Source organism: Dermacentor variabilis, chromosome 11, assembly GCF_050947875.1.
Source record: "Dermacentor variabilis isolate Ectoservices chromosome 11, ASM5094787v1, whole genome shotgun sequence".
In the NCBI taxonomy this organism is placed as follows: Eukaryota; Metazoa; Arthropoda; class Arachnida; order Ixodida; family Ixodidae; genus Dermacentor; species Dermacentor variabilis.
Genome location: NC_134578.1, coordinates 70,402,670 through 70,421,232, shown reverse-complemented (window position 1 = coordinate 70,421,232; position 18,563 = coordinate 70,402,670). Strand labels below are relative to the sequence as shown.

Sequence of the window (18,563 nt, the reverse complement as noted above, 5' to 3'; positions counted from 1 at the left end):
TTAACGTCACGACGCATACACCTCCTGGCAAACTAAACCGAAATTGCTGCGTAGAAGAATGCATATAGCAAAGTATTTAGACCACTCTAAGGCTTGCTGCTAATTCCGCATCAATTTTGGGGTCGAGAACCTTTAGTTCGAACAAACAACAGTTGACCATGTCATGCCAGTACTCCTGTAAGTTGTTTCCCAGATAAGTGCCCTCAAATTTGTGCAAACGCGAGACGCCTGTGATGGTTTTTTAAAACTTTTTAGGGCAACATTGTGATATGTAATTTCAGCGTGGTCTTCGAAAGGCATTAAAACGACTATATGCATGCCCAACTTCTTGAAGTTAATAGTGGGTGAGTGCCTAACGGTTGGTTCACTTTACTTGGTCCTCGCGAGGCAATATGTTGCGTTATAAAGTTCGACTCTACCTACATAAAGCATACCTTGTAGCTTCATATAAAGATATGTATAATGAATGTAGGTTCCACGATTTCTCGATGACTAAAGAGATCAGTGAACGCCCGGAGAAAAAAATATTTCTCGTTAGAGTAGAGTGAATTGAAAATAATTCTGATGCGTAGACAATGATTAATTATGTTTGTTAGCATGCACCATACACATATGTTCAATGCGGCTTGTTGCTTCTATGACCGTGTTAAAAATATGGGAGCTTGAGTCCTTGGCTCTCATTAGGTTGATGGATCAATTCGCCGTCCTCTAAATCCTCATACATGCTGCTTTTATGAAGGTTGGGTACCACTTGCGTCGTGGCGATGCTCACTCTAACGTGACGCACAAAAGTGTCACGCATTTTAACGTAGTGCATGTAAGCCTTCTTTGTCGCAAAAGCGCAGAAGGCTATATGTAGATTGAAGCAGCTGTGTCAGCATAGAGGATGCTATCGAAGCAGTAGAAACAATGCTCTGTCGTGAAAACAGCACAAACTCTCATAAAAAAAAGACACAATCGAGTGGTACAACACTCACAACCACGCAAATGTGACGCGAATCTGTACCTAGCTTATATAGATCTGTTATCATTGAGTGCCTCAATCCAGTCTGATTAGAGACGGGCAATTCTGCACGATAACGTATCGATCCCCGTAGTCGAGCGCAACGAATGCGTTAAAACACAAGAAGAGTAAGCGTCGCCTTCTCTGGAGAATATTAGCATACATACATATTACTTAGCAAATTGCACTGATAGGTCATGCTTCAATGTTAGAGGTGAGATCGGCTGAATGAAGTAGCCATTTAAGACTATATTGCGTTTCCATTTGGTATATTTTTGTAAATATCTTCTGATATCCTTGTAACACAATCTCGCAGACTTTACCTGGTTTGAATTTGGATCTCTTAAGTGTTCGTCATGCAAGTAAGGGGTGTTGGCTGAACATTACTGCGTTTCCGCGAGAACTCTACAATACTGATCGCTGAACTGCATTGAAGAGCGGGATACATTGTGTTACTGAACGACCAAGTTCAGACTTTTAACGTCTTACGTTCTCAAAGTGTGCTTTGAATGGATAGCTTGCTCTTAATGATAAATTGAGCAAGCGTGAAAAGCACGAGAACGATACAGAAAAATAAAGAAAGGTATTGCGTTCTCAACGCCATCATGGAGACGGAACAAGTGGAAGGTAAAACAACGCGATTTGGTGTTGAGGGTCAAATGACATGATTTCTCGCAAATAACTATTGCGACAACTCCGCGAATCACTACCACGCTGACCACGAGTGAATCGAGCCGCTTCAGATGCAAAAACGTCGATCGGCCGCTAGACGCATCTCCTGTATCTCTCGGCCAAGCTGCAGATGCATTGGATGTAGATCTTCGGATTCAGGGGCAAGACAAAACTGCTTGGCTTTCAGCGCCTGCTTCTTGTTCTTCACTGCGGAGCCATCGCTTCAAATGTCGTACTCCGGTCCGTGGTCGGCTTTGTGTCCGCTGGTGATGAGTTCCAGCATAGACAGAACCCTGTCCACTTTTCGCTCCAAGGACATGAGCTGCGAGTAAGAAAAGGCGCGTATTTAAAATGTCGACCGCTTTGTAGGCCCATACGCGCATGGAAGTAAAATAGTGCTTTGATTCAATGGCCTGGTTACTAATGGAGAGGGATATGGCGAAATCGGTATCTTTATTTTAGGCTTCCGTAAGCGGTAGGCTATCTGGAAATGTCGATGCAAGGGGAAGCAAAGTGTCCTGTACTGGCGCTTGGTATTCGTTACCAATAAGGACTTCTTTAAGCACAGAGATTTCATTTAATTATTTGGTTGGGCAGGGGCCAGTGAAAATTTCAAGTTGACGGCTACATTTCTAATAAATAAATAAATAAATAAATAGATAGATAGATAGATTGATAGATAGATAGATAGATAGATAGATAGATAGATAGATAGATAGATAGATAGATAGATAGATAGATAGATAAATAAATAAATAAATAAATAAATAAATAAATTGTATCTCGCTTTCCAACAAAACATTTAGTCAGGTATTTAGTAGAATAGAATGCACGCATTACGCAAGCAGTCCTGATATCTTGATCAGAGATGTTTGTTAATGGTGCGAAATGTGCAAAAATACCTGCATTTCCATTCGATGTAGCCTGGCTCCTACAGTCATTGGCTTCATGCCTTTTTCGTTCAGATAGGAACCAGGTTTCCCAAGCGTCTGGTCTAGCCTAAGGCAAGATGAAGAGAGAGAAGGAGTTGGTAAAAAAAATAAAAGATGGACTGATATTTTATTGCATTTTATAGAACGTGTAATACCTCATTGGCGAACGGGTAATATTGTTTACGCTCTGCTGGATACCTCAACAAAACGCTACCATAGTGGTCCCCGTCGGTTGCCATTATCAATTGAAGCGCAATAGCAATAAATTGAAATGATGAGTCGGAATCGTCCGATCAGATAGGTTCTAGGTCTAGGGGAATGTATGATCAGTGCGGCAAGCGTTTGGTAATATTGCTATTCTGGATAAGAATTCTTTAAAGATTATCTAAAATAATACAGGCTGACCCCGTTTGGCACATTGATGTCAAAATTATGACGCCTTAATTTTGTGTTCTGCCTTAGTTAGTAGAGCATTAAAAAATTTAATGTAATTTAAAGAGGAGAGCTAATAGTCGATCACTATTTGCTGCTGGGCAGGATGACTCATAGTTACCAAGGTGTCAAAGTAGACCAAATGATATAACGCAATGACAAGACAGGTCTTGTCAATACATGACATTGTTTGCTTAATTTAACAGTTTAATAGCCGACCGCCAGCTTAGGCCACTTGTGGTTAGGTTAAGAGTATGAGTGCTCTGTTTATGCGCTGCTTTCTGCGAACATATGGTGCTAAGAAATCTGTTACCCACGACAGTGGCTGCTTTCTCGGTGAAGTATTAAAAACGGGATAGTTGACTCGCTCAAAAGGCTTAGTAAGGTGCAGTAGGCTCATGTTGAATCTGTGTCCCAGCACTGCTCCTATTCCGAATGAACACCTTACTGCAAATGTGTGTGACCGACTGAATGAGAAGAAATTGTTCGTTCCAACTGCCGCTGCAGTTATTTCGAGGTTTTTTTATGAGTGTGCGAGCGTCTGTGTTGATAAGATCACTCGTGAGTCGAAACGTACCGAAGAGACGAGGGTTTCACAAGTGCATGTTAACAATAATTCGCTCACAGAAATCAAAGAGTCTCAATGCATTGGTCAGACAGAGCGTCTGTGTTCCTCTCTTGTGTCACTGATATGCGTCATCTCAGTTCTAAATAGCGAAATACAAAAAGGTCACTTGCTAGAGAAGGACTTCCTTATTGAAGTGCTATTTGTCTCAGTGAACACTGTCATTGCCTAGTGATATCATGGCTAGTCGAACGACAACTAGAAGACTCGTATACATGCAGCTGCTTCTCTTGTCACCATTCATTAGTCTTTTTTCCTTCCCGCATTTCTCCCTAAGCGCAGAGTCACAGTCCAGAGCAAGTTAAGTTTCTCTGAATAAATTTGTATGTCCCGTCTGTAGCGATACAGCAAGGACATTTTACGTAGGCTCGACAATAACCTTGTTCTTTGTTTTGCTCTAAGAATAAAGTTTACACAAACTATCAGCACAGAGCAACTCTTCCGTTACCATGCACGCATTTTCTCGTAATAATGTTACAATCTACGCACTTACTACCTGTCGGTACGGTTGCTGTCGGCACAAGAGAATAGTTAGAGTAGTTTGCATTTTTATATATAGCTTGTTCGTTCACCTTGACGATGAACTTATGCGTGCACTCACAATTGCAGTCAATGTAAAAGGAAAGAGTTTTAGTGTTATTTCTTTCACGGCTATAAGCTTCGCCCCGGAGAATAACTACTGCGCGTATTTACTACCCAAGCCTGGGTCGTTCTAGTTTATGCAAAGCAACTCTTCTTACCTCCGCTGTAGCTCCTTTATTCGCACCATCATGTTTACGTGCCCTTGAGAATACTGTTCGATGACGTCGCGAACGTCGTAGGGCTTACGTGCTTGCTGAAACAAAAAGGACCCATTTCATTACGCCATCCCTAGGTCATGTCGGTGAACGAGATTCGACAATCTCCTTAACTTTACGAATTGTCCATTTTTATTTCAAACAGGTTTGCTCATAGAAAAAAAAAAGACGTAGAAAAGTGGGGGTTCGAACTGTTTGATAGTGAGGTGGCGCGACGATCGTCTGCTGCGCCAGTGATGAAGACGACAGCTCCCGAGCCTGAAGCGCGGCATTTGTAGCTCGCCAGTGCGGCCGACAAACTCTAATTGGTTTCTTCCTCGCATTCCTGTTCGTTCCACCTAATCATTCGACTCGTGGGGTTAGTCCCCGCGAGTCAAATGTCCCCACAATGACAACAACAGCGCTAGGCCAGACCATCCACCTGATCCCCGAGAAGCAATTGAACGTCGTAGCTACAGCGGTTCCCACTCCCGATCGCGTTCGCAATAGCAAAAAAAAAGTACTTTATAGATTATCTATTCCTTTCCACAAGTCTTTAAGTGATACGGGATTGGAGAGACGAGCATTTTATTTTGTGGTTTATTGCAGTTCCTCATTTTTCTTTCTTTGGATTTCTTTTGAACCAGCGATGGCTTGTGTAAACTCATTTATGTGAATTCGACTGGCAACATCTAGCATTTACTAGAGCATTAACGTAGCGCTATGGAGACACCGTTGAATGTGGCGGGCGCATCACCCCTTACATAAAGGCGCCCAAAACGAGCTGGAGCCTATTTACGTCAAGTGCGGTGTAGGGAAGATCAGATGACAGGGAGAACAAGAGGCGACTTGCCGTTCTCGAATAAACGCGATTCGCCTTCCGACTGCGTTCGCCCCGCTTACAGGAGACGCGCGTGCGCAGTAATGCCACAGCAGCGCATTGCCGTAGTGCGACGCGCCACCACGTTTACCCGTGTTGCATCCATTCTCGTGCGATGGCACTGAGAGAGCGGTCGTGCGTGTTTTTTTAACGTGCACGTCTTGGCCTTTCGAGTGGCGGAGACCAAAGGCAAGGCGTCTTGCATTGGCTGTCTCACCTTGGATGTTATGCGCTATCCATTTAATTGAATTCGACTAAAGGCGCCTTCATACACTCCGGCCGCTTTCACCCGCCACATTATTGCGATGCGCATTGCTACAATGAATTATTCTGCTTAAGATATATGTGACGAACAAAAATAGTGGTGGGATGCACTGCTGCTGCATTCATTTGTAAAGGCGCGACTTGTGACGCGATGTGTGAAAAAGCACAATGAGATTACCCACTTTCGCATTCATGCAAGTGCTGCTTATGCGATTCGGTATTACCTGCTATTACTGTTCCACATTCGCTTGCACTTAATATGAGCCAATACCCATTGTCCCCGAGTTTTGTGTTGCCGCGTCTCTTTCTTATTTCTGTATTTTTCCTACCGGGTTTGTCAAGCAGTGACGTACCTGAAATTTTCTTCGTGCCACGAAGTACTTGATCTTGCGTATTCCGCGAATGGCATTTTTGTGCGCTTCAGTCAGGCTGCGGAAACAAGAAAGAGAATGCATGAAAAGTCTATTGTGCCCCTTCTGTTGCATCTCCACTTTTTCCATTATTTACATTGCCGATGGCAAAGTTGTGTTAGTAAACGCTGCTTGCATGTTACTATTCCCACAGCCAAACACTCGGTGGAACTTCAACGACTTCGATTTTATGCCGAGAGACAAAGAATTTTAAGCTCTTGCAGGGCAAGCTGAGCAAGTATGCGCTCAGCGCCATTAAGATGACGCAGCTCCCTGGTAGACGTAGACCTTTCGTGCCTAGTGCGACGTGATCTTTCGGCACACTGGTCAATCCCTTTAGTAATCAGCAATGAGGCACGTGAAAGAACTCCAGATGGCGAAATTTGATCCTGAGTCCTTCACCCCACTGGATCTCGCAACCCACGTGTCGCGTGGAACGCTAACCAAGGGCCCTATGACGTAAAACTATTCCAACATATTCTTATTCCAACCTCCTGACGTCAAATTTGCGTAACCGCCGACGCAAGCACCGGGCGGTCACCCGCAGGGTTGTCTCAACAGACCAATCAAACGCTCTCCTCGTTCATAGGAGGTCACTTTTGTTAGCTTGAAAAACGAATAACATTACCTACACTGAGCGGCTTGTCTTATCTAATTGGCTGACAAGAGGCGAGGAGCACGCTCAAGTGGAGAGGGACTCGACAGGGCCGAGCCACTGCATTGAAAGTCGATAACCTGATGAAGAAGGTGGTGCCGGCGTCTGCGACTGGTCCGCTTTCCCTTACTTAGCTTCCGGTGGCTGGTAGAAAATTGCGGCGGCATGCAACAGAAGCTTAAGAATGAGGCTAAAACAGGACCTGAACAATGAAAGGTAGGTAGAATGAGGTCCTAAACGTACCGAAAGGGCTCGAAAACGTTACACGGCCACGCAAAAAGCTTTATTATACGTAAGTAAACCCATGCTCTCCGGCAGGTGTGAGTAGCCAGTGCCTGAACGATCGGTGGCAGCCATCTTTTATTCCTTTCGGCACAGGGCAGCCTGCCGCTATTCAGAAGAAAATTCAGTTTTGTTAGGCATATTAATGCATCTTTAATGCGTACACATCACTTTGACGCGGAGAGTTCTTGCGGTTTTGTGACGTCGTGTGACTGGCAGGGGAAGTAGGTGCAGCCCGAAAACTTTTGACCAATAGCCGGGGGCTAATGGCGGAAGGGCGTCGAATCAGAAGTAACCGTTTCTCTTTTGTTCGGCCCAATCATGCATAACCAGTGTCTACACGTCATATCAGATGGGAAGCTATAGCGGTTTTCGTGACGTCGCGTGACAGATAGGCGAAGGGGAGGTGGTCCAAAAAAGTTTTCGACCACTCGCGGAGGGCTGATTGCAGAATTGGAATAGAAAAGTTTGGAATAGTTTTACGTTATAATGTCCCAAATTCACTCACTCACTCACTCACTCACTCTCTCACTCACTCACTCACTCACTCACCCACTCACTCACTCACTCACTCACTCACTCACTCACTCACTCACTCACTCACTCACTCACTCACTCACTCACTCACTCACTCACTCACTCACTCACTCACTCACTCACTCACTCACTCAATCAATCAATCAATCAATCACCCGTTACTATTGGCGAAAATATCACCCGATACCATTACGTCCCTACTGCACAGTCTGTACCTTCTCCATTTCGCTAAGCATGAAAAGCGTTAACAACTGTTTCAGCTATCGGCTATGTAAAAAACAGGCCAGTTTTCTCATTGTATTGCGGGAACTATTTGAACACCATTGTGAGAGGATGTTCACGACACGTTAGGAAGGTTCGTAGGTGCATTTGATTTTTTGATTTATTAATAGAGGGTGTTCCTTTCACGTTGGAAAGAAAACAATGCTAACAGACAGGACGACGCTTCCTCCACTGCGCCCCGATATGGGTCATTGGCCATCTTTTTTTTCTTTTTTGTGGCAAGGGTACGAGTTGGTGGATTTTTCTATTTTAGGTTCGTGCATCGCTACCACAAAATGCACTGGTTAGTCAGTAATACTGTCGTTTCGTTTCTGTCGTCTCTGTGCTACGTTACGCTGGCCACACCCAGGGCTTGACCGCCAACAAACGGCCCGGTGAGCAAGAGTTCCTGACGCGTCCACGTGTCAGCCGCAATCAGCTTCAAAAGTACGGCTGTGCGTCGTAACACACATGTGTCAGTTCTTCCCATTTGTCCCACTACCCCATTAAAAACAGCAACAACTCGTAGCTGGAGGATTATGCAGAGGGCGCTCAGATGTGCGAGGTAGAAAACGCGGCAGTCCAAGTTACTACCACTACCTGGTCACTTGAGGCGATTCGTCCATGTCGATCTCGACGAATTCGTTGTTTGCGTCGTGACAGTTTGCACTGGACGTCGATATCGTTTTTCTTCGCTGCCCTGCGTTGAACGAGAACGGAGAAACTAAGCACTCGATGATTGTCGGGACCTTCGGAGCGATAGTTAGGCGCGGTCGCATACCAGCTACCACCTAATCTATACTGCGTCGCCACAATCAGATTAAAGAATCATTTTTTTCTTTTGACTATATTTGTCGTCGATTTAAGACAAACGGTGTCATACGACTGCGTTGGCTTTGGGGAGGACGCGAAGCACTTGTCTCCTAGGGCTGTATTGGCGTTGAATAATGTTGCAACAGTTCCGCAATTTGGGCGTGTTGCTTCATCTCGATAGTGTCCACAAAATGCGCTAAATGTGAAGACGAAAGGAACATCGCATGTGGCTTTCTTTCGTGGAGCGAAAGGAATACTGTCGTATGTGTTCCTTTCGTTTTCGCCTTTAACGCGTTTTATGAACACTGTCGAATAAAGTTACTGCAGCGAAAGCAAAGTCATACACAAAGTGAATCGAGAAAAAAAGAAATTCAAACTTGGCGGCAGGATGCTATTACAGGCTGAGATGACGCCATTTCTTGGATTTAAAGAAATTAAATTATGCGGTTTTAAGTGCCAAGACCACTTTCTGATTATGAGGCACGCCGTAGTGGGGGACTCCGGAAATTTCGACCACCTGGGGTTCGTTAACGTGCACCTAAAGCTAAGTACACGGGTGTTCTCGCATTTCGCCCCCATCGAAATGCGTCCGCCGTGGCCGGGATTCGATCCCGTGACCTCGTGCTCAGCAGCCTGACACCATAGCCACTGAGCAACCATGGCGGGTTTCTTGCATTTTGGTCGGCTACTTTTTCAGATACAGTCGCGCGCAACTTGAGATGCAAGACGGGACGCGTGTTTAAAAGGGCCCCAAGGCTGCATGGTGGCGGCCGCATAAGAAAACTTGGCGTCATAATTGCGAGTAACTGCCTGGGTGTTTAATTCTTTATTTATTCGGACGTCGGAGCCACCCTGCAATCTTGAGGCCCTTTCGAACACGGGCATCGTGTTGCAGCTCACATTCCGCGCGACTGTGCATATGACACGTGCCGCGGAAAAGCTTACTCGACCGCTTGGTTAAGTGGCCTGTCAAAAAAAAAAAGAAACTTAAGAGATGGTACATGTCGGCAGTAGCTATTATCTTCGCGAAACAGAGACATGTTCTTTTTCATTGAGAACAAAAAGGAAAGGCTATGTTCTGCGGGCTAAAATATGAAGCCTGCGCTGTTTATAAACTCAGAAAACTGAACTTCTAAACTTTCTCTGAGTTTATTGGCAACGGCAAGTCTATACAAAAACCTATAATATGCATTGCAATAAAAAAAAAAACACGGATGTGGCAGCCTGAATCTGCGTTACCGCAATCAAACAATTCTGTTACTTTCATAAGCCAGTCGTAGTGGCTCAGTCGCTATGCTGTCCTACTGCTGAGAACAAGGTCGCGGGTTCGATTTGCCACCGTGACAGCAGCATGTCATAGTGGGCGACATGCAAGACAAACGCTAGTGTATTTGGGTTTAGCAGCACGTTGAAGATCTCCAAGTGGTCTAAATAATCCTGTGGTCTCCGTAACACCATCTCTCATAGCGTGCGTGCCTACTTTCTAACGTTAAATCTCATGGATGAATCAACCGTTCACATGAAACGATCAATCAATGTTTCTTGCCTTGTTAAATTTATTCATAGATCAAAGACCTCGACGCGTTGAGAAAATAGCGCAAGGGTGTCCACTCGCCTAATTTGCCACTGTCCTCGGCCTGCGAGTCGCCTTCCGTCTCGTTGGCGGCCGTGTTGGCCGAGTAGTTGGACACGTCGATCTTTTGCTTGGACTTGCGTCGCCGGAGCACGCTCGCCCTCTTGGCCACCTGCGGACACAAGTGAGAGACACGAGCGAAACGCGGCGTTAGCCCGAGAATGGAGGGGGGGGGGCAGAAAAAAGTTTCGAAAATGAACGCATGCGACTTTGGCAGCCGATTTTGGTTAAGGTACACCTCCGGAACGCACGTAAACGAGGTCTTTTTCATTCCTTAGTTGCGCTTCGCTATATTTATGAAGACCTTTTGAGTGACAGACGTGAATTTCAGTGTTCCATGTAACTCGGCGTTCTGAAATCACTAATATGGCCTGTGTGTTGACCACAGTCTTTATTCCACAATGTGCTTGATATGTTACAGATCTTACAGACCAGTTGCCTTAAAGTTATGCAGACCACACGCACTGTGGCACTCGGTTTAAGCAATGCTGTGGTGAGCCGGCAAGACCAAATGGCACATCTCGACAAGGGACGCGCGGAGTGATTCGTTTACGCTTGCGCGCTTGGACAGTCTGTCCGTAACGCAAAAAATAAACGCTACACAGCGCCACCGCCGACCCCAGCCTATTCAAACTGTCAGACGTCAGAAAGCTCTTTCGTGACAGCATGTGTATGTCAAAGCGCTAGACGGGCTTCCGCGACGAAGACGTTCTACAACTCCTTCGCGCGAAAGAACGCGGTCTTTGCACCGGCGCCTTTGTGTCGTCGAAGAAAGTCCGGCCGCCGGCCACTGCGACAACGGATGAAATGGCCAAAGAACGCTATTCGCTTTCAAAATGCGCTGGTAGGGTTTTTAACAACCCATCGAACTTTCTTCTTTCTGGAAGCAACGTGCATTCCCCATACAAGCCTGCAGTGTGAAGTTATTGCGAATACGCAGATCAATGTCGTGTCCATGAACTCAATGAGCGAAAGGTCATTTTATTGTAGTTATTCTATTTCAATATATTGCAGGCCGGAAACTGATACAAGAAGGAACTGTCAGACAAGATACTAAATATACCAGCAAATCAAACACTATACAGCAATAATTTAAGCTAGTTAGATAAAGCGATGGAAGAGGCTCTTGACGCTGTGCTCGGCTATGTTATTCTGTTTCTGTGTTTCCTATTTTTTCTTGGCACAAGTTTGCTCCATAGAGAGTTAGATACTCAACTCATAGCTCTGTCAGCGTTCAATTCTTTGTAGTCATTATACAACGTGACAATGTCGATAGTAGTGATGGAAGCAATACAAAATTATGTCGGAAAGGTCTTCAAAGATCTATAAAAAGGCTCACACGGGTGTTCAAAGACACTTTTGGCGTTATCTGGACGAGGACATAAAAAACAATGACAGAACGGGCGCCAAACCTCCGATTAGTTTTATTCAGAACAACAAATAACTATTTAAGCACAGCCAAGTCACGTGATCACAATGAACACGCTGCAAACAGAATAACCAAAACATTGAACTACTGCTCAGTGATAAGCTGCGCATACTCATCAAATGTCTCGCGCAGAGATTTGCCCAGAAAAAGTTGTTCCTTACTGAGAAGGTAAAGAATACGAATAAGACTAGAGACTAAAGAAATAAGACTAAAGACGGGTTGCTGACACACGCATCACCCTTTGCTTGACGTGATAACAATCTATCACTTTCGTCTATGTCTTAGCTTTAACTCTGTTTATAAACTTCATCTGAGGGAACTTCGGGTAAGATCCGCATTTCTTACAATGTGTAGCCATTAGGCCGCCAAAACCATTCTTGACATTGAGTTCGTGCTGCCACGCCCAATTATTAAAGCACTGACCGGTCTACCTGATGCAATATTTCCGACTGCTAAGTGGGATGATACTCACTACCCCTGGCATACACTCCGTAAACGTGGTTGCGGGTTTTGTATCGCATTCCTTGTTTTTCTTGTGGCTCATCACGGCACAAATGTTAGACAGTTTACACGGTGCTGACATTACAAAGCCGACGTAATGTCGAAAGGCCAACTTCCTCATGTTAAGCGGCAGTGCGTGGATGTACGAAACCACCTGTACAGGCAACAGGTTCTTCGCGTGGTCCTTCACTGGGCACTTTCGATGCATGTGGCGTCATTATAAAGGGAAAATGAGACATCCACCCGTTCGTAGCAATTGCTACAAAGGAAACCCATATGGGTTCCTAGAAAGAAAAGCCTCAGAGTTGAAGAAAAATTTGTCTTGGTCCGGGACTCGAACCCGGGACCACAGCCTTTCCGGGGCAGCCGCTCTACCATCTGAGCTAACCAGGCGGCTAGCAGATGGCAGGGCGAAGTCGAATTTGTCGACAACACACGAAGCAAAGGCAAGTGTTTTACGTAGTAGAAACTACGTAAGAGGCAAGTGTTCTACTACGTAAAACACTTGCCTTTGCTTCGTGTGTTGTCGACAAATTCGACTTCTCCCTGCCCTCTGCTAGCCGCCTGGTTAGCTCAGATGGTAGAGCGGCTGCCCCGGAAAGGCGGTGGTCCCGGGTTCGAGTCCCGGACCAGGACAAATTTTTCTTCAACTCCGAGGCTTTTCTTTCTAGGAACCCGTATGGGTTGCCTTTGTAGCAATTGCTACGAACGAGTGGATGTCTCATTTTCCCTTTATATTTACTTCTCCCCACCTTGCGGGCTTCCGCAGAACTACTACGTAAAACATGTGGCGTCTTGTTCAAAATTCATTCACAATTGTTGGAAATGACTGATAAAGGGTATCCAGCTTGGCGAATGAGAACTATATGTCCTCGTCTAGCTTGCGCCGTAGATCTTTTTGCATTTACACCACACATAACTGGACGAACCGTCGAGCAGTGGGAGGTCCAGCTGACGAGCCCGAGCCCCGAAGGCCAACATTTTCTGGTGAAGCAGCGTCGGCTCACCCAAGCTGTCGGCTCAGGCACGCGGCATCCTAAACTAGGGACACCGCCCACCTCGGATGACTCCACTGTCAGCTCGGTGGACGCGGATGTCCTCAGCAACTCTGTGTGTGCACTTCCAAAAGTTTTGTTTCAACACGAGTGTGCTTCACCTAGAGAAGAATACGTTACCCTGCTGAGTGGTGTTCCCGAGTTGTAGCCACCATGGTTGGATTCCTTGACGTGAATCCTCCAAGTGGCTTCGCACCGGGAAGTTTTCTCCGCTGCGTAGCACCTCCACAGGCACTGCAGAGAAGTAGCACACTGAGTTAGAGAGAGCCACGATTACGTTATTTCATGACAAAGAAGGAAGGATTTCTTCATTGAAACCCGCCTTGGTGGCTTAGTGGTTTTGGTGGTGCGCTGATAAGCCCGAGGCTGTGGATTTCAAATCCCGGCCGCGGTGACCGCATTTCGATGGGGGCAAAATGCAAAAACACCCGTGTACCGTACATTGGGTGCACGTTGAAGAACCCCGCGTGGTCAAACTTAAGCCGGAGTCCCCTACTACGGCGTGCCTCATAATCATATCATGGTTTTGGCACGTGAAACCCCAGGATTCTTTCCTCCCGATTTAAAAGCAGAACGACGTGCCGGCTAAACTATTCGCCAACTTGCTACTCTCTTATGGAGGGGAAAGCGGAGAGAAATACCCTAAGAGAACGAGGACCGAACAAAGTAAAAAAAGGACTAACATAACAATACAACTTGATACCTTCAGTCATGAATATTTCAGCCTGTCTTTTCATAATTTCATTACCGTGGCTTTTTATATGGTGTACATCAGAGTCCGAATGACGGATGAAGTTTCGAAAGGCAGCCAATTGATTCAAGGTAATCAAACAAGATTTGAAAGATGCTATTTGGTTTTTTATAGAAAACTTCGGTGTCACTGCAGTATGCATTAAATGGGTGGTATGAGTATGAGACAATAGAGACAATCCAAACCCATATTACAACAGATCGAAATTAATTTTGCACATTGGAGTTTCATTTACCTGAATTAATGTGGCAGCCGCTGGTATTTGACGATTGAAGTGTTTCTGCCGTTGTTTCTGTTGGACCTTCAATGCGAACCCTGATCCTAGAATGCCCTGAAAAATGAAAAAGAAAGTTGAAAGGTAAGCAGAGCTACGCTCTACGGAAACATAACGTAGCCACAGCGTGTTTCCACTTTCAACTAACCACTGACAGGGTTTAATCAGAATCTTCTCCATTCGAAGATTTCACAAATATAGTAATGTCATCGTCCGTGCGCCAGTTCTCTTCAGATTACGAATCAGAATTGAGTTTAGTGCGAAGCTAAACAGAAGTGACATTTGCAATGATAACTGCTTCAAAATGTGAGAATTGTGTGGATCAACTCGCTCCGCTATTCAAACATCAGAACCAGAAAGCACATAAAACGAAGGTATCTTATCTATGACAATATGCGAGTACTTACCGCAGGTAATGCGAAGAATGAGATTGCGAAAACAGAAAAACAGGAAGCCACAATCTTCCCCATCCAGGTTCTAGGAACAGTGTCGCCGTAGCCGATGGTTGTGACCGTTATCTGCATAAGACGAAAAGGAAGCATATTATATCAGCATGTACAATGCATAATTGTACGTTTTTGTGCGCGACAAAAGTGACAGGAACGAAGAGGCTGATTTATACGACAAAAACGTATATTGTAGGGCCTTCCGTGAGGCTTCCATATGCAAGGGAAATTGCGCCATCACGTGACATAGCGGCACCTTGCCAGCTTCAGGTCGAACGAGTAACCATTCCTAATTCGTTTTTGCCTGCTTCACGGCAGCTGAATGGTGTAGTGGACTTTCCCCACGCTTTGTCTCACGTCGGCAGCGAATTTTGGCCATTATATCGGTGGTTTTCTCGACATTGTTTCGTGATATTGAGGAATGAAGACCAAGCTTGTAGTCACACATGGGCAGCTAATACTTCCCCATCAGTAAAACAGTGGCGCCATCTATCTTCGATATGGCAAAACACGACGAAACACGCCACGCGGTAAGAAATAGCGCCGCGTTCTGTTGCAGAAAGATCGGCATCTTTTGAGTCGTGTCACCGCGGATGACACACCGCTGCCATTGCCCTAGATTGACGTGCCTTGAGGCTTCATACACCATCATATGTGCTCCCCTCGCTTATGTAATACGCTCGGACGGGTCATATAACGGTTATAAATATTTCATAGCGCGTCGACGGTTGCTACACGCGTTATCTCCCGTGGCTATGGTTAGTTTTATGCTTCAGTGCTGTGTGTTACAACCCGGCATGGCTCCATCAGTAGCGACAGCGGCATCGACGGCAATTAATGCAATGAAGTGCTCTACATGTTGCTCCACTAGAGAAAGCGTATGGCTTGCCTTATAGTAGCACAAACAAGGGAGGAACACTGGGACCATCTAGTAACTGAAACTACGCAGATCGGTAGCCACGCGGCAATAAGCATTTCAACGGCACAGACTTGTGAACTTGCTTGTGACTGCCTCAGTTATTCATATTACACACACAGGCCGCAGTTTCAGCGGTAACCTACTTTTGTTCAGAAGGAAAATTGTTGTAATTTTTTAGTCAGAACGTCGTTAGGCCAACAGTAAAGAATTCAGCATCATTTCCTTGATTGGCCATCACAAGTGATCACTGGTGAAAAGAAAAAAAATTAATCATCCGGCTGAGCACGAAACGAAGCTGTAAACGTTGAAGACAGTCAATGTACTCCGTGCAATTCATGCACTGTTTTGGCGATACTTGTTTTTCATGGAGACATGCTGGGAGGGAAGGTTTACTTATAAGTGCTTACGTCGATGATCTGAAGTGATGAAATCACTGCGGGCAGCCGCTGCAAGTAGGAGAAAAGTACAGCACGAAGCTATATCTGTTACAAAAGTACGGAGTATAGCTACCTATGTTTAGCGGCATCGAAATAAGTCAAGAGTTTGCACGCAAAGGATCCAGCCAGCCCAAAAACGGCAGGTGCGAAACATGAAATGAAGCAACCACTGACCGAGAGAACAATATAGCGGCGATTAAAAGAAATACTAAACCGGATGTTCACAGAATGGGCCTAGAGACCAACTTTTTACCTTTTTTTTTTCTGTATTCCTTTCAGCAGGCCGTAAAGCGTTTTACTCCTAAATGGGTGTGTACAGACTGGTCGTAATGACAACACCCTTAGGGTGGTTATAAAAGCGCCCTTCGTGACTAGCTTTCATAAAGGAAATATGTTCGATCGAATTAAAACAGAAATTTCAAGAAATGCGGTAGATTCCACGCATATATATACCCTTTGGATAAGGCCAACAACCCTGTGCACAGATTCGGTACCTGCCACCATCGTGAAGGATAGACATCCAGGCGAATGCAGTGCGCTTGTGGTGGATTTGGGCGTCGCACAAGCTCTGCTGCAGGTGTGATTGAGCTTGGTGTGGCATTATGACGCACGCACAGCCTGTTCACCGCAAATGCAAACTTGGTTCCTGCCATTGGGATGATCGGAATACCTCTGCCTGCACCAAGAACGCTTCCTTTACTGCTATAGCTAACGTAGGAGCTACGACTTTGACGTACATGGAAACCTACACGACGAAAATCCTACATGAAAAAGAAGGCAAACCCAGAAGTGCGGCATGCCGGGATACGTGCTGGTGTAGAAATACCACATGGTGGTCTAGCACGGTCGTAGTGTGGCCTCGTAAACACTCGAGTATTCAACCAATAAATCGAGTGTTGGTGCGGCTGTCCGTTGTTCGCTGTGCGCCATCATGTTCACTGTACACATTGCTTTATCTACACCGCGTGACTGATCAATCGAAGCTCCTACATTTGGCTGTTACGATTAGGGTGAAATACGGGCGAAGTGTCCGCTTTGCCAAACAATAGACGAGTCGAAAGTTGAACTCGGTGCATTACGCGCCTTATTGAATTTTTGCACTCAGGCACTTTAGCAGTCAGTATGAGCTAGAAGGTTTCAACCGCTTTACCACGTACATTCACGTTGTAGCTCATACTGAGCGTGACTGTACTTTTCCGCCGTAACAAAGTGCAGGCGCACCGTTTGCACAGCAGCACGCACCTTTAGGTCGGCATGTCGGATTCATTGAAAGAACACATGAAAAAAGATACAAAATACAAGTATGAACGAGGTGGACCAGGCAGTCCGCTACTTTCGCCTGCGCGTGTCTCTGTCCCTCACAGATGCGGCTGAAAACAAATCTCTCTTGCTTGCGGCACAAGGCTCTCTTCTTTACAACTTGGTTTTGTGTGCCTGAAGTCATGATAAATGTAGCTTTCTTTCACGTTCAATAAAATAAAGATATCTTCAATTTCACGTACGAGTAACTTAGCGTTTTTCCCCAAACTGGTGCGTCGCTCCCATTTTGCTCATTTCACTTCTTTCTCCGCACTCAGCTGCTTTTGTTGACGTCGTGTTCTGTCTTAGCCAACTTCTTGGCTTTCTTTCGTGCCCCGCTCTATCCAGTGGAATATGCCCAGCTGCACGAACCTAGCGTTCCAAGGTGTTCTATACTAAGCGAGACACCAGCCAACAGCCTGGGCTCGCAAAGTGGGAGGCGTGGAGGCGGATAGAGCTTCGCTTGAAATCAAATCCACCACTTAGTTTTCACGAATTCATCTCGTGTAATTCTTGATGCACGATTCGTGCTCAACAAGGGGACAAGTAATTCATTCGTACACGAGTTGTTTGACGCAAGTACGGAGTCGATTCGAAACACGTGACTTCTCGCGCAGGTCTGACGCTTTGTGCGATGTTCATATATTGGTAACTGGACAAATAACGCGTCGACAAACATGTGTGAAGCACCCGTGCAACTTCTGCACTGTTGAAGCGAAGCAAAAATATTTTGATGGTAGAAACTAATATCACTGGAGTACATATTTTGTCGTGATGTTGTAGTAAACTAACGCGGAAACTGCAACGTGGCTACTGAAATCACGACAGCTCTCGAAAGTAGCAAAGATACTGACAGGCAAAGATATCCAGGAATGTTATTGCTTATTATTATATTATTCTTTAAGCCTCATTGGTAAATATTGAAGAACCGCCAGCAGTATGTAATTATCAATATTGTAACTTCTTCTCGGCTAATATGCAAACGCGGAATACACCTGGGTTCTATGTTGGGCCCGTGTGTTCTTCTGGTATACATAAGTGATTTACCCGGCTATCTCAGAAGATTGCATTTTACACCCTGACGAAACTAATATTTATTAACAGCCGAAACGCAAACATAACTTTACAATAGAGCTAATGATCTGAGAAAACCCTCGAACTTGCTTCAATCTAATTACCTTCGAGGAAACATTGCTAAAGCTAATTATACAGTCTTCGCTTCGAGAACACCCGAATAACGTACACTAAATATTTAAAATTCATTAGCTTTCAGGTGG

General features: G+C 45.3%; 1 protein-coding gene and 1 non-coding gene across 2 annotated transcripts in view; one reads left to right on the top strand and one right to left on the bottom strand.

Annotated features, from left to right (window-relative positions):
• Nucleotides 1–278: 278 nt before the first annotated feature.
• The window catches only part of LOC142563319 (potassium voltage-gated channel subfamily KQT member 1-like), a 58,460-nt gene continuing 40,175 nt past the window's right edge, over nucleotides 279–18,563 (bottom strand). The window contains exons 7-15 of the mRNA XM_075673878.1: nucleotides 14,593–14,703; nucleotides 14,147–14,242; nucleotides 13,281–13,394; nucleotides 10,158–10,287; nucleotides 8,327–8,429; nucleotides 5,938–6,013; nucleotides 4,405–4,499; nucleotides 2,578–2,674; nucleotides 279–1,997 (exon numbers count right to left, since the gene is read on the bottom strand). Coding sequence (XP_075529993.1) covers nucleotides 1,899–1,997; nucleotides 2,578–2,674; nucleotides 4,405–4,499; nucleotides 5,938–6,013; nucleotides 8,327–8,429; nucleotides 10,158–10,287; nucleotides 13,281–13,394; nucleotides 14,147–14,242; nucleotides 14,593–14,703 — 921 coding nt within the window. The 3' untranslated portion in view covers nucleotides 279–1,898. The remainder of the gene's footprint in view (nucleotides 1,998–2,577; nucleotides 2,675–4,404; nucleotides 4,500–5,937; nucleotides 6,014–8,326; nucleotides 8,430–10,157; nucleotides 10,288–13,280; nucleotides 13,395–14,146; nucleotides 14,243–14,592; nucleotides 14,704–18,563) is intronic.
• TRNAS-GGA (transfer RNA serine (anticodon GGA)) lies at nucleotides 12,668–12,742 on the top strand. The gene has a single exon. It is a non-coding gene; the product is annotated as a tRNA-Ser (tRNA).